Raw genomic sequence first — 17,108 nt, 5'->3', positions numbered from 1 at the left:
AGTGATTCACTTAACTGTGGCAAGAAACATTGAAAAATAGACAAAACTCACTTAACAACTGTCTTGCTTAGCAATGGAAATTTGGGGCTCCATTGTGGTTATACGTTGACAATTACCTGTAGGGTATTTTACCTGTAGTGTAAAATAGACCAAGTCTATTTTGATATAAAAAGTGAATTAAAATACCATACTAACCGATATACATATATATGCATATATATAATTTACTGTGTGAATTCAGTAACTGCTTATTTAATAAATCATGAGATGAGTGGCATATCCATTTAATAACTAAATCATGGTTAACCAAACCATGGTTTAGCATAACATGTTAATTCAGAGTCTCTGCTGCTTAATTTGAGGTAAAATCCAGCCTAATAGCAGTTCCTTAACTAGCATGTATGCGAATAGATTCCTCAACTGTGTTCAACAGAAGATCAGAATAACATTTCTATAACCTTTCTTCAACCTTTTTTAATTGCAAGAAGTGTATGTTGTTTAATTGCTTGGCTTGGTACTGTAGAAAAAAGATAAATTGCTATACAAAGCTGGCAGATTTAATTGGCTCCTGAAGGAAATCCCAAAGGCATAAGTTCAAATCTGCATCTGCCTAATGATGCCAAAATGTTTTTGTCTTTAATTAGTTTAACTCTTGTTACCCTTTCTGTCCCTTGAGAAAGTGGCAGCTTTTGGACTAATGTATCAAGTAGATGCTTGATGCAAATGCCAGGGGAAAGTAGTGGAGACTTTTGAAGCTCTTTCCTACTTTTTTATTTTAGGAAGAAGAAGACAGGATGACTTGCTGTTTCCTGCCATTAAAGATGACTAACAAATTGTTTATGAAAACTACCTTTGTGGTGGTTTGACAAGGACAATCACAGTTCTTGTACATGGGTGAGGGAGGCAAAGCCTTGATGACTTTAGGTGATAAGACAAAATGGTGACATCTGACTTCCGGTTTGCCATTGCAGCCTCTGGAAGGCGAGCTCTGTCTTTTGTGTTTGATTTTGCACCACTGGAGGACCCTGGAAAAGGTCAAAAGGGGTGACCAGTAAGGAGGGGATCCCCGCTTGATCGCGGGACGGCGGTAGCCCTTCTGCTCGATCCAGGGCAGCCCTCTAAACCGGCGGACAAAAGAAATATGGCTCATCAGTAGGCTGTAGACAGCCGAAGTCAGTCTTACCACCAGGCACTCCAAAGCAGCGCGGATGAGACTGGGTGAGATCTGAACCTCTCTTTAATCCCAAGTATTTTTTTTCTCCTGCAAAAGCTGTCCAAAGTATCTTCCCCCCTGTGAGGAGAAAGGGAAGGGAACTTTTATCCCACCCTCTAAGAAAAGCGATGACTGACTATCCAGGGGAGTTAAAACACTGAAAGAATAACCTTAATCTAACTGGATTTATATGGTTCTAGAATTTGGGGACCAAAAGATTTTTTATTCTTATTGAAGACCTTGTTTTTTATTTACAAAAAAGAAATAAAATTGGAAAAAGGATTATAAAAATTTTGGACTTAAAAAAAAATCTTAAATGGCATTAGTGACATCATGTGGCTAGGTTTGATATTACAACCTGTTATTGTCTAAAGAAAACTTGGCTGGAAGCCCAGACTACAGATAAGACTTTTTAACCTTGACAAATATCAGCTGTGAGAAGCTCAGCTGTGTTCTATACTCAGTTGTTAACTTATTTTCACTCTCTGACTTTAAAGCTCTTAATTTAACACACTGGATAAAGATCAGGAACAGATTCTTCTTATGTTAAAAGCAATACATGAAACCATTCTTTCAGCTTGTGATGAAATAAGATGCTACAGAAAAGAACAAGATGTTAGTCTAGATATACAAACTCAAATTTTGACTAAAACTCAAAAATCAACCACACAAAACACAACAAAGAAGTGCAACAATTAAAAACTATGACAGAGGATTCAACTGACCAGCAAATACAGTCAATAGAAAATCCAGAAAAGGGACTGCCAACATTGAAAATGGAATATAAACCAGAAGAAACTTGAGAAGCAAGAAGAAGAATGGACCGAAGGGAAGATAAACATATCAGGACAATTATGGGGATCTGGAATAAAATGGCGACTGGATGGTCTCTTTTATTTCAAATAATATATATAATAACAGAGGGAGATCTATATGATGACCTAAAAGCACTGAAATAGAGGGCAATATGGCAAAGGAAAAAAGCTAGAATAAGGCTGAAGAAAATTGGGGTTTTGATTTATCAGTGAGGATTTTATATTACTAATTAAAATAGAATATATTTAAATAGACAAGATGTGTATTTTGAATACCAGATTTTCTAATGAATTGAGATTTAAAAAAACTGGTTATTTAAAACTTGGAAGTATAAAAACTAAAACTTGAATTTGAATATTGATGGGAAATTAAAAATTGTGGAAAACAAATAAATAGGATATTGATTGTTTATAAAGATTGAATGTAAAAGTAATTAAGATATGTAATAAGCTAAAATATTAATAAATGTAATAAATATGTTTTTATTTAATTGAGATAATAACTATTAGTTTAAATATGAGATAGTAGATGTCAAGAATAAAAGAGGAAATATTTGATGTTGAAATAGGGGAAATTTTGGTCATTAAATGTAAGACTTTTGGACACTAATTGAAAATAAATGTTATATTGTATTATTAATTAGATGATGTAAGATGGTGGAAAATAGAATATACTCAAATAGATAACGTGTATTTTGAATATTAGACTTTGTTAAGAATTGTGATAAAGGAAACTTTGGTTACCAAAAATTTGGAAATTATAAATATTAAATGTTAAATTTAAATATTGAGGGCAAACTGAAAATTGGGAAAAACTAACTACAGGACACTGACTGTTTATAAAGATTGTATGTTAAAGTAACTAAGATATGTATAAGCAAAAAAATTATTGATAAATGTAACAATGCTATCTTTACTTAATGGATATAATAAGAATTGTATTAGTTCAGGGGTAGGCAACCTCGGCTCTTTTATGACTCATGGACTTCAACTCCCAGAATTCCCGAGTCAGCTGGCTCAGGAATTCTGGGAGTTGAAGTCCATGAGTCATAAAAGAGCCGAGGTTGCCTACCCCTGTATTAGTTTAAATATGAGATAGTAGATATTAAGGGAAAAAGAGAGCAAATATTTGATGTGATAGTTTGAAACTTGTACTAAAGAGGATGGTGACATCTGCTAAAGCGAGATTGCTCCTTTTTCTGGCCAGAGACTAAAACATACAGTATATGAACCAAAGAAAAGAGAGTCAAGCTATTCTCCAAAGCACCTGAAGTCAGGACAAGAAGCAATGAATGGAAACTAATCAAGGAGAGAAGCAACCTAGAACTAAGGAGGAATTTCCTGACAGTTAGAACAACTAATCAGTGGAACAACTTGCCTCCAGAAGTTGTGAATGCTCCAATGCTGGAAGTTTTTAAGAAGAGATTGGATAATCATTTGTTTGAAATGGTATAGGGCAGTGATGGCGAACCTTTTAGAGACCGAGTGCCCAAAAACAGCCCCCAACCCCCCCACCCCCCCGTCACCCACAGGGCCACCCACCACCTACACAGCCCACCACAGCTGATCACCCATGTGTCCCAGCAACGCCATGGCGGCCACACCCTTGCCTGTGCCCCACAGAGCGATGGGGCACAAAGGTGGGGTCTTGTCCTCACTGCCCAGCTGCCATGTCCTTGGCTATGTTGCTCCGCATGGGCTGCATCCGGGGGGGGGGGGGTGGTGACTCTCCACCAGGGGGCTGCTGGTGAGGAGGGGGCTGTGAGGGGAGTCAGGGCTGAGTGCCCCCTCTGGCACGCGTGCCATAGGTTTGCCACCACTGGTATAGGGTTTCCTGCCTGATCAGGGGGTTGGACTAGAAGACCTCCAGGGTCCTTTACAACTGTTAGTCTGATAAAATACAATTTACATTTGAACATTCCTGTATTTTTTTTTGATAATTTTCTCCTTGAGTCATTTAAAAATTACAGTTCAGAGGCAATTCTTCAAGATGTTTTTGGAATTTTACATAAGGTTGAACATCTGCATTGAGAGCCATTGTTTATGTTTACTGAAAAACACATTTAGTTCTGTTTACATGTTAAACCAAAAACCATGACCCTACAAATCATCGAGTTTAAGTACACCCAACACAATATACCAAAGCAAAGAAAAGCATGTTATAGTTTAGCGCCAAGTATGTAGTAGTAGTATGCTAAAACAATAGCTCAAACGTAATTGATATTTCTGTTCTTTAAGCATCATACCTCTGTATATCCCATAGTAGTATTTTAACTGAGAGCATACTTTCACTGTACTCTAGCCCTTGTAAAAGACTTGGCTTATTTTTGTACTTGAAAACCAATTGATTGACTTTCAAGTTTAATAGTCCCTAGAAAGACTCTGTTCTCTTGACTAAGGTCTAGATTAGCCATCCATGAATTATAGCCATAGATGATAGATAGATAGATAGATAGATAGATAGATAGATAGATAGATAGATAGATAGATAGATAGATAGATAGATAGGGTAAGACTACATCTGGAATACTACAACCAATTTTGGTCACCATACTACAATACAAAAAAGATGTTGAGACCTTGGAAACAGTTCAGAGAACAGCAGCTAAAATGATCAAAGGTTTGGAGACTAAAACATATGAAGAACGGTTGCAGGACTTGGGTTTGGGTAGTCTAAAGAAAAGAAACAGGGGTGACATGATAGCATTCCAGCATTTGAGCGGCTGCCACAGAGAAGAGGGTGTCAAACTATTCTGCAAAGCACTAGAGGGCAAGACAAGAAACAATGGTTGGAAACTGATCAAAGAGAAGCAACCTGGAATTAACATTGACAACAATTAATCAGTGGAACAGCTTGCCTTCAGAAATCATGGAGATTTTTAAGAAGAGACTAGACAGTTACTTGTCTGAAATTGTATAGGTTCTCCTGCTTGAGCAGGGGGCTGGACTAGAAGACCTCCAAGGTCCCTTCCAGCTCTATTCTATTCTATTCTATTCTATTCTATTCTATTCTATTCTATTCTATTCTATTCTATTCTATTCTATTCTATTCTACTCTACTCTACTCTACTCTACTCTACTCTACTCTACTCTACTCTACTCTACTCTACTCTACTCTACACTACTCTACTCTATTTAGATAGATAGATAGATAGATAGATAGATAGATAGATAGATAGATAGATAGATGAGAGATTGGGGATAGAGATATGTGATGATGGATGGATGGATAGACAGACAGACAGACAGATATGATAGATACACAGATAGATGAGAGAATGGAGATAGAGATATGTGATGATGGATGGATGGATAGACAGACAGACAGACAGACAGATATGATAGACACACAGATAGATGAGAGATAGGAGGTAGAGATATGTGGTAGATATAAATGATGGATGGAGAGATAAATAGATATAGAGACAGGCAGAAAAAAGAGGTAGATGATGGAAGTATATGATAGATATAGATAGGTGTGCGGCTATGTGCATGTCTCTGTGTGTATGTGTGTGCATCCGTGTGTGCGTACATGAGAGAGAGAGAGAGAGAGAGAGAGAGAGAGAGAGAGAGAGAGAGAGAGAGAGAGAGAGAGAGAGAGAGAGAGAGACATAGTAATAGGAAAACTTGTGTGGCAAAGTTAAGCACCAGCCTTAAGCATAATACATGCCTCTAGGCCCCACAGAGACCCTGTGGTTGCAACCCAGTGCTTTTTTAAAAGAAGAAAAGACCCATTTATCCAGAGGAGAGAAAAATACAAGGATAAATTGAAGTAATAGCATATTCTTTTTTTTATTGAAAAGTTTTACAATACATTTTTTAACAAAGCAAAACCCCTCCCCACCCCCTCCCCTCTCCCCAACCCTCCCCAATACCTCCCTCCCATCCCCCTCCCCCCTCCCCGACTTCCCAGAGCTCAATACAGGGTATAAAAATACAAACAATCATAGTCTACCTTATGCAAACAATAATAAAATATTAAATCTATCGCACTTTAACTCTTATAAAATAACTACAAGCAATATAAATATCACATGAATACTTATTCAAATGCTAGGTGAAACTTTTTAGTCCCATATTTATTCTGGATATAATCAATCCATCTTCTCCACTCCACAATATATCTCTGTTGCTAGTAATAGCATATTCTGAAGTGCTGGATATGGAAACAAGTTTGCCCTCTGTTGAATAGTTTTGGGGATTATCCAAGACCATCGTGGCCACTATTCTGTGACACTGGATCTGCCACAAAATCCCAAATGTGTCCACCTAAACAGGATGATTGGCGGCTTCTGTTCTTAACATTTGAGTCTCTCTCTCTCTCTCTTTCCTCAATTGAGGATGTGCTCATCCTTAATTCCTTTTTCAGCTGTTTAAAGTATTTACTCGTTTTACATAAATCTCCCTTTTCTTTTCAGCAACCTGCCCAAAGCCTCTTTCACCTGGTCATTCCTCAGGCAGTAAATCAAGGGATTTAGAAATGGGGTAATGGTGGTGTAGAAGATGGTTTCTAATTTGGTAACATCTGCTTGACTTTCTCCCCCAGGAGTTAAGTAAACCCCTGCCACTGACCCATAGAAAAGTGTGACCACTACTAGGTGGAACACGATAGTGGAGAAAGTCTTCCTTCGGCTCCCTTGCCTAGATTTTTGCATCAGTGTGAAAATCACCATGCTGTAAGAAAGCACAACAAAGATGAGGTTGACTGCAAACACGGTATTCATAAACATTTGGCAGATAAAAGGAGCTTTCCCTAAGGGTGGACATGCCAAGGATAGAATTGGTCCAGGGTCACATAATAAGTGATCGATGATGTTTGAGCCACAAAAGGACAACTTGGACATTAATATCACAGGGACAATGTACCACAGAAAACCAAGGATCCAACAAGTAGCCACCAGGGCTGAGCAAATACTTTGGGACATTACTTGCCGATAACGCAATGGATGGCAGATAGCTAAGTAGCGATCGAAAGCCATAGCAGATAGGAGGAAGCATTCTGTGCTGCCCAGGGAGAAGAAGATGTAGAATTGAAGGAAGCAGGCCTGGAAAGAGATGTTCCCCTTTGAAGTTACCAGGTCATAAAGCATACGAGGCATGGTTGTGCTCACGTAAGCCATCTCCAGCCAGGAGAAGTTACTCAGGAAGATGTACATGGGAAGCTGAGCCAAGTGGGAATCTAGGAACACCAGGGTGACAATGATAATGTTCTCTGTCAAAGTCAGGATGTAGAGAACAACAAAAATAACGATGAGCAGGTGATGTATTTGTTGCTGACCTCCAAAGCCCACCAAAACAAACTCTTGAACTTTGCTCTTATTGACCAACTCCATCTGGAAGGCAACAAAAGGATCCTCATTACATACCAGAAACAAGTTCCATCTTCTCATCTTTCTGTTTCCATCGAAATGAGAAGCTGAGCAACTATGCCTTGTGACATCTGAATGAGGAGCCACCTGAACTGTCTTGAAGAATTCTAAGTCAATGTAGCTAGTCTTCCCTCCTCAGCCTTTGTGGGAATCAGCAAAGTTGGTAATGGCATTAGGAGCTGTGTCCCTGGTACTCTATGCATGAATGTCTAGGGCACAAATTATTCTGTCCCCTAGAGATTTTCCAAACTGTGTTTATAAAATAGTGGATCTTTTTCACAATTGTATCTCCTTCCCTTGTTTCCCATATAGTGAGACCCACATTTTCTTGAATAAGCCAAGATCATTTGGTTCTACTGATTTTCATTCAAAGGTACCTCATCCAGTTTGACCACCAGTTGACTTTACATTGATAGTACTTGCCGGTATCTTATGCCTATGCCAAATGTTGATAACATCTAGCTGAAAGATCGTCCCAAATATAGCATCAATATTTGGAGGAACAGATGAGAATGCATTAGATGTTTAGTTATGGTAACAAGCAGGAATGTAAGGCATTAGCCAAAGACAAAATGATCCAGAGTCAAAAATTATGCTTGAAGGCTGACTTTAAATATTTGGACTGGAACCATCAAATGAAACTCAAAGCAACATCCCTTGGGAGATCATTAATTCCTTCCAATTTAGGGAACTATTCCCAAAGGTGAATTTTAATGGTTTTGCTTTTGCTTTTTCTTAATATAGGGCAAACAAACCAATATAGTATTATGCAGGAGCTATTTGTGAAGACCTAAAAGTCTTTTTTTTTAAAAAAAAAAAAAAACCTCACCTTCCTCCAAATATTTTGGTCACCTTCCATCATATAAAAATACTTTCTGTCTATGGAAATTTAGAGTTTGAGAGAGAAAGCGAACTAGATCCAATTCCTTGCCATTTTTGTTTTTTTCCTACAGAATCATGCAAAGGATTTTTGTTTCATTTCTTTCTTGCACGGATGTAAGAGATTTTGTGGGGTCAGATTAAAATCCCTAATCCAGATACATCTTCCTAGAGAAAGAGTTTAAAGGTAAAGGTAAAGGTTCCCCCGCACATGCGTGCTAGTCGTTTCCGACTCTAGGGGCCGGTGCTCATCTCTGTTTCAAAGCCGAAGAGCCAGTGTTTGTCCGAGGACGTCTCCGTGGTCATGTGGCCAGCATGACTAGATGCCAAAGGCGCACGGAACACTGTTACCTTTCCACTGTAGTGGTCCCTATTTTTCTACTTGCATTTTTACGTGCTTTCGAACTGCTAGGTTGGCAGAAGCTGGGATGAGTAACAGGTGCTCACTCTGTTATGCGGCACACGGGATTCGACCCGCCAAACTGCCAACCTTCTGATCAACAAGCTCAGCATCCTAACCCACTGAGCCACCACGTCCCTAGTAAGTACCACATAAGCTCGTGGTAAATCAGCACTCCTGTGGATTGAACCCTGGGAAATGGATCCCTCATCAGTCATCACATAAATACTATGCATATAGAATAGCCCAAGGCACACATTTTGGTGAGAGAGAAGTTCCCTGAGTAAGGGCACCAGCATGTGTCTGAAAGCTTGGAAGACTAAATCTCTGGTCCTGGTGACCAACTCTTACTGGATCCTGCAGCATTATCCTAGGACATATATATTTGCCTTCCTTCATGGCACAAAGTTCCAGCTTTGCCAGCACTCCAGCGATCAGGTGATCACGACCTGGGTGCTTGACAACTAGCTCATATTTATGATGGGTGCAGTATCCATGGCCATGTGATCATCGTTTATGACCTTCCTTGCTGGCTACCAAAAGTCAATGGGGAAGCCAGCAGGAAGTTACTTGCAAGTTAAATGGGTAAGTTGCTTGCACCCTCCCCTGTTCACCAGCAATCACCTCCAGCTCTAACATGTTTATGCCATGCCACATGGGCCACTCATACAACATCCTCTGCCCAGCGGTACCTAAACCTGGCCCTCCTGCACTCTATGCCTTACTATACCTGCTTGCCAACCTGGCACTTAACAACTGATGATCCTCACTTAATGATGGCTGTGGGGAGTACTGGGATTGCCATCACTAAGCTACATGGTCATGTGACATTGTGCTTTACCACTTAGTGACAGAAATTGCAGTCCCAATTACTCTTGTTAACTGAGGACTACCTGCCTGTTTGTTCTTTCAAAGCCATATTATAATAATATTCTCTGTCGTCCCCTTCTTCTCTTGCCCTCAATCTTTCCCAGCATTAGGCTCTTCTCCAGTGAGTCCTTCTTTCTCATTAGGTGGCCAAAGTATTTGAGTTTCAACTTCAGGATCTGGCCTTCTAAAGAGCAGTCAGGGTTGATCTCCTCCTCTCCATGCTACACGGCATCAAAAAGTGTCAGCCTTCCTCTGAGGGAATGTGCAGCTGAAGAAGGAGTTGGGGGTGGATTTTGGCAATAGTACTATGACTTTTTGCAATGTATGGCAGTGAAAGTTGGACCATAAGAAAGGCTGAGCACCAAAGAATTGAGGCCTTTGAACTATGGTGGTGGAGAAGACTCCTGCAAGTCCCTTGGACTGCAAGGCGATCAAACCGGTCAGTCCTAGAGGAGATCAACCCTGACTGCTCTTTAGAAGGCCAGATCCTGAAGTTGAAACTCAAATACTTTGAGGGACAACAGAGAATGAGGTGGCTGGATGGAGTCACTGAAGCAGTAGGCGTGAGCTTAAATGGACTCCAGAAGATGGTAGAGGACAGGAAGGCCTGGAGGAGCGTTGTCCATGGGGTCGCGATGGGTCGGACATGACTTTGCAGCTAACAACAATTATGACTTTTCAGGGAGGAGTTAGCATATTCCAGATAGGGGCCTAAGACATCAGACTTCACAGTGCTGAACTGGATTAGGAAGGGAGGGAAAGGATTAGGGTAGCCACACTGTAGAATCTCCCAGGTTATATCTATTCTGTTAGAAGACTATAGCTTTAGTCTGGCAAGATTCTGTCTATTAGGTGGAAGCAAATTAAAAGCTGAAGTCAAGTGGATCTCAGTGTGCTATTTTTGCACTTTGGGCCTGACTCTTCCCTCATGCATCAAATGTAAACCAATCTCACAAGAGACAGAGAAAATAAACTATTAGAAAGGATTTAAAATGTGGAACAACATTTACCTTTCGATGTTGATCTCCAGGCAATAACCTTGGAAAAGATAACTTAGAGTGCTTTTCTAATTAAGGCATCCAGCATGTGCAAATGAATGGGACAAGAGCAAGAATTCAGCAGAATGCATAGAAGTTCTTTTTTTTAAAAAAAATATTTTTATTAGAAGTAAAACAAAGGTTTAGGCTGGATGGAGTCACTGAAGCAGTAGGCGTGAGCTTAAATGGACTCCAGAAGATGGTAGAGGACAGGAAGGCCTGGAGGAACGTCGTCCATAGGGTCGTGATGGGTCGGACATGACTTCGCAGCTAACAACAACAACAACAACAACAACAACAAAGGTTTAGGAAATTCTGATCCATTGTAAGATGGTGCTAATCTGAGATCAATGAAAGAAAACTGTTTTTGAAAACCTGCCTCCAGAAGCTGTGAATGCTCCAACACTGGAGGTTTTTAAGAAGAGACTGGACAGCCATTTGCCTGAAATGGTATAGGGTTTCCTGCCTGAGCAGGGGGTTGGACTAGATGACCTCCAAGGTCCCTTCCAACTTTAGATTATGATTATGATTATGATTATTATAAAGACCAGTGGCACAAATTTCTTGAAAGCTTGCTTTAAACTGACTGAAAAGACAATATTTTAAAATTATGCAGTGAAAAGTAAATCGGCAGAGACAGATGGCCTAGGGAGAATTAGGCTTTTTCTACAGGATAAATGGACAAACCTTCCCACTTAAAGAAAAACAAATTGGGATGGGGAATATGGAGTTAGAACAGGGAGGAAAAGACTGTCTCTCACTCCTTAATTTTAATCCCTCCTTTTTTCCACTCCAAAACAGCCTTTATCACTCTCTGTGGACAGGACCCTCCTGGGACCTTAAATAACGAAAATACAGGGCCAGATTGTTTTTATTGGTGAGCTCATCATAAAGGGGAAGATGGCTGGATTTGCAGAGAATTCTTCCAAATCTAGTAGTGTTTGTAGGTTTGCATTAGTGCTTTTTTCCCACTGTGGGACCGTCTTTTCTTCTAATCACTAAATATAATTGCCCTTCTATCCTTGAATCATGTGGGGGAAAAAGAACTCTGGATGGACATGCAACTAAACTCAGCTCTCTCTAACCTATCAATTCTTCTAGAGCTGAAGAAAGAGCCCTCAGTTGATCCTTAAGGTAGTTGCACCCTTTTCTTAAGTTTAAAGGTAAAGGTAAAGGTTCCCCCGCACATGCGTGCTAATCGTTTCCGACTCTAGGGGCCGGTGCTCATCTCCGTTTCAAAGCCGAAGAGCCAGTGCTTGTCCGAGGATGTCTCCGTGGTCATGTGGCCGGCATGACTAGACGCCAAAGGCGCACGGAACCCTGTTACCTTCCCACCGTAGTGGTCCCTAATTTTCTACTTGCATTTTTACGTGCTTTCGAACTGCTAGGTTGGCAGAAGCTGGGACGAGTAACAGGCGCTCACTCTGCTACACGGCACTCGGTATTCGACCCGCCAAACTGCCGACCTTCTGATCGACAAGCTCAGCGTCCTAACCCACTGAGCCACCATGTCCTTTATTTCCTTAAGTTTAGGAGAAGGAAAAGAGAGGAAAGGTAAACGTCAGTATTTAAAATATTGATCCTGTAGACCTCGCAAGCTTGAAAAACTCACATGGAATGAAAACTACAAACATTGAGGCAATAGGTTTGATCCTTCTGGGCAAGGTCTACTTACCTGGTCACTAGAAGTCAGCTCTGAGTTGATAGCAGTTGATAGGTATGTTTGAATCAAAGATCATAGGAATCAAAACACAAATCACGTTACACAGGTGTTTCTCTGTCTAAAAGAAAGACTAATAGTACTATTACTTTTCTCCTCATATGTAACTTCCTTGTGCCCCAGATCTGTACATATGAAATTAGCATGACATATGTCATCTTTGGATGCCTCCGAACCTGTGGTAAGGAATTCTGATTTATACATTTTAAGGACCCTGGGACACTGACCATCATAAATATGAATCAGTTGCCAAGCATCTGAATGTGAATCACAAGACCCTGGAGATGCTGCAACATTCCAGCTGTTCAGCGCTTCTTCTGGGCTCAGCAGAAGTGCCAGGATCAGTGCTGAGCTCCAGCTGGAGCTGATCCTGGTGCTTCCACTGAGCCCTGTCAGCCCTGCAGCTCCAACCATCTCTTGCTCAGGCTTGTGCGGTGCTACCACCGGTTCAGCTCATTCCCCTCCCCCGCTATCACTTTTCTAGGATGGTCACGTACCACCTGCCAGGTGCCAATGTACCACAGGTGGTACCTGTACCACTGGTTCAAAAGCCCTGGTCTATGGAGATTCTCAGTCATCCAGGTCATGGTTCTTCCAAAGGTGCTTTTTCATGAGGCAACTGGATTTTCTTGTTTTTTTTTTGAAGATGTTTCACTTCTCACCCAAGAAGCTTTTTCAGCTCTGACTGGATGGTGATGATCCTTCCATTCCCCACCGTCTAGTCAGAGCTGAAGAAGTTTCTTGCACAAGAAGCAAAACGTCTTCAAAGAGAAAAGAGAAAGTCCAGTTGCCTTGTGAAAAAGCACCTTTGGGACGCCCAAGACAAGAAACTGCATAAACCAGAGCTGGATGGGAAAGATTCACAGTATCCACACCATAGAAGCTCCCAGGGCATATCTATTAGGTTAGAAGTTTATAACTTTAGTGTGGCAAGATTTTGTCTATTTGTTGTAAGGAAATAAAGAACTGGAGTTGATTGACTCTCACTGTGTTGTTCCTGTGTGACTCTTTCCACTCCCATTGGATAAAAACCAAATTCACAAAAGATAGAGAAAATAAAACTTCATTTAAAAGAAGGCTTTAAAATATGGAAAATATTTAGCTTTAAATGTTGGAATGCAGGTAATCAACCTTGGAAAAGATAACTGAGAATGCTGTCTATGACAAGTGCTCTTGAATGTATATTTTGCTTTAACTTGTCAAATGGACAAGCTCATTCATGAACTGTTGGCTTTAGTTTTCTGAGGTCCAAGAACTGTTGTTCATAAAATATGGTTTCTACTTTGGTCTCTTCTACAAAAGCAACTAAAGCACACTAAAAAGCAGAGACATCACCCTACAGTCAACAAAAGTGCGTATAGTCAAGGCTATGTTCTTCCCAGTTGCAATCTATGCTTGTGAAAGTTGGACCATAAGAAAGGCTGAGCGCCAAAGAATTGAGGCCTTTGAACTCTGGTGCTAGAGAAGACTCCTGCGAGTCCCTTGGACTGCAAGGCGATCAAACCGGTCAGTCCTAGAGGAGATCAACCCTGACTGCTCTTTAGAAGGCCAGATCCTGAAGCTAAAACTCAAATACTTTGGCCACCTAATGAGAAGGAAGGACTCACTGGAGAACAGCCTAATGCTGGGAAAGTTTGAGGGCAAGAGAAGAAGGGGACGACAGAGAATGAGGTGGCTGGATGGAGTCACTGAAGCAGTAGGCTTAAATGGACTCCAGAAGATGGTAGAAGACAGGAAGGCCTGTAGGAACATTGTCCATGGGGTCACGATGGGTCGGACACGACTTCGCAACTAAGAACAACAACAACAAAAGCAACTACACTGTTGTTTAGCAAACAAGCTATCTAGTTGTTGTTGTTGTTGTTAGTTGCAAAGTCGTGTCAGACCCATCACGACCCTATGGACAATGTCTTCCTGTCCTCTACCATCTTCTGGAGTCTATTTAAGCTCACGCCTACTGCTTCAGTGACTTTAACTATCTAGACCTTACCATAAAGTATCAACATGATGTAAGGATGAGCCAAAAACGTATTTGGGGACTTACAGTGAGTGAAAATTAATTGGATCATGTGACTACTATGCTGACATTGCAATGCAGGATCAAAATACGAACATGCTAACTTCATTGTTCCTAGAGTGAAAAGTGGCTTCAAACTATTGCATTCCAATAGTTTGAAGTCATGGAATACTGTATCCAGTTTTGGTGACCAGGTTGCAAAAAACAATATTGCAACTTCGAAAAAAGTGCAAAGGAGAGCAACTAAGATGATCAAAGGCTTGGAGACTAAAACATGAAGAACGATTGCAGGAATTGGGTTTGGCTAATCTAGAGAAAAGAAGGACTACGGAGGACATGATAGTAATATTTCAGTATTTGAGAGGTTGTCACAAAGAGGAAGGGGTCAACTTATTTTCCAAAGTACCAGAGAGCAGGACAAGAAACAATGGAAAGTAATCAAGGAAAGAAGCATCTTGGAATTAAGGAGAAACTTCTGAACAGTGAAGACAATTAGCTTGCCCTCAGAAGTTGTGGAGACTTCATCACTGGAGGTTTTTAAGAAGAGACTACCTAGCCATTTGTCTGAAATGGTGTAGGGTCTCCTGCTTGAGCAGGGGGTTGGATTAGAAGACCTCCAAGATCTCTTTAAACTCTATTTTGATTGAGTGAGTGAGCACATTCATATAGAGGTTAAAAAAAACCCTCTTGTAAGAATTTCATATAGAGACAGTTCTGTTTTGGTAGGTGATTTTCATTATAGGAAGAACGTTAAAGCAACTGATTTATCTGTGGAAATTGCTGGTAAAAACCAATCAATTAAGTAAATTCCAATTACCACATTGTTTGTGCTTTTAAAACAATTGCAGAAGTTTTGCCATCCCCAAAATAATAATTGCAATTGTCCCCTGCCCAGAGAACTCTATTTAATAGGGTAAATCAGAAGTATATTTGCTTGTGTAGTCAATTTAACTTTCCGTGGGCTTATTGAGTAGAAGGTATAACGAGAGGACAATTGAAACAAATAAAACCTCAGTGAAAACAGAAAAACAATGCAAAAGGGAAAAAACCACACCGCATATCTTCATCCCCCTTTTCATCGAAGTGTGTGCAGCCCTTTGAGGTACGTAGGACAGGTCATGAAACATGCTTGCAAGAATTATAGGAATGTTATTTTATTTTTGTAAGATCTTATAATTGAACATGAGAGCGGGCCAGAATTTCTCATTCTACATTCTTGTACAGAGATGGACTTGCAAGTAGCTGCTTCTACAAGATTAGGACCAAATATTTTAGAGCAGGTCAGTCTGCAGTCAACACAAATGCCTCAAGTTGTACCTCCAAACCAACTGGCGATTAATTCAAATTGGGAATTTGCTGCTACAAGATGTGGTGCTGGTACTACCTAGGCTGGCTTCAGAAAAGGGTGGAGCAATTCATGGAAGTCATGGGAAACATTGGTTATTAGCCTGGATGGAAGTGGGATCCTAAGGGCATCTGCTGGAAGACTTGTGGGTTTTTTTGCAGTTGGTTGGCCACTGTGAGAAAAGACTTCATGACTAGATGGACCAGGATAGGCCACAATGGGCTCTGCTCATGTTCTTAACTAGGAATAAAGGTAAAGGTTTCCCTGTCTAGTCATGTCTGACTCTAGGGAGTGGTGCTCATCTCTGTTTCTTGGCCAAGAAAACATTTCTTGGCCTGAAAACATTTCCGTGGTCATGTGGCCAGCATGACAAGTTAGCAAAGGTGCATGGAACACTGTTACTTTCCCACCAAAGTGGTACTTATTCATCTGCTCGCATTTGCATGCTTTCGAACTGCTAGATGGGCAGGAGCTGGAGTAAGCAACGGGAGCTCACCCCATCATGAGGTGCTTGGGTCTCAAACCTGAGCTGTTGGTTTTCCAGCCAACAAGCTCAGCATCTTTAACCAGTGAGCCAACATACCCCCCCCCTTCTTAACTAGTACACAGGCCACAACCTCAGTGTTCTGTGTTCCCAATACCAAGAGGCAGTTAAGAACATGGCCATCACATTTCTGAATAGTGCTAAAAAGCAGCCCCACATAAAATACATTGCAGAAATCCAACCAGATAGCAATGAAGGTGTGACCTACTCTACGTCTTCCTGCCATTCTGTTGTCCTCTTGGGATACAATGGTCAGGGTTCTCAGCCAGAAGGACTCAGGCATCTGACCACAGCTGCTACTAAACAAATGAAAACATCCCAAGTTCACTTTCTCTTCTCAAGAGAGAGAAAACCCTCTTGAGACCTTAAATAATGGAAATACAATGTCAGATTTCTTTTATTGGCGAACTCTTCATGATGGAGACGTTGGGTGGATTTGCAGAGAAATCTTCCAAACCAGGTAAGGTTTATGGGTTTGCATTACTGTTTTTTCTACTAACTAAACTTCTTATGTTCTAAACAATAAATCCAATTGTTCTGCCATCCTTGAATCATTAAAAAAAAGTAACTGTGGCTGGACTTCCAAATTAACACAACTCTGCATCCTACTAATTCTTCTTTTAGAGCTGAAGAAGGAAACTTCTTCACCCTAGATCTAAAGGAAGTTGTAACCTTTCCTTAAGTTTAGGAGAAAGAATAGAGAGGAAAAGTAAATTTTAGTACATCGAACATTGCACTTGTTGAGCTGAAAAACTTGAAAAACTCATAGATCTAAAGCTACATACAGTGAAACAATAGGTTTGATTCCTCTGGAGAAGGTCTAGTTATATGGTCACTGACTTGATGGCAGCCAATCAGTATGCTTAAATGAAAGACATTTGAACTTAGGAACCAATATA

At 40.5% G+C, this 17,108-nt stretch overlaps 1 protein-coding gene across 1 annotated transcript; it reads right to left on the bottom strand.

The window, feature by feature from the left end:
• Positions 1 to 6,419: 6,419 nt before the first annotated feature.
• On the bottom strand, positions 6,420 to 7,361 carry LOC310649131 (olfactory receptor 11H6-like; the record flags this gene model as incomplete). The annotated part of the gene is made up of 1 exon (XM_083377415.1): positions 6,420 to 7,361. The coding sequence occupies one exon, from the start codon at positions 7,359 to 7,361 to the stop codon at positions 6,420 to 6,422; it is 942 nt and encodes a 313-aa protein (XP_083233541.1).
• Positions 7,362 to 17,108: the final 9,747 nt, after the last annotated feature.

The sequence above is a fragment of the Vipera ursinii genome (assembly GCF_947247035.1).
Source record: "Vipera ursinii genome assembly, chromosome: Z".
Taxonomy (NCBI): Eukaryota; Metazoa; Chordata; class Lepidosauria; order Squamata; family Viperidae; genus Vipera; species Vipera ursinii.
Note: the sequence above shows the minus strand (reverse complement) of the source record. Positions and strands in the feature narration are given on the sequence as shown.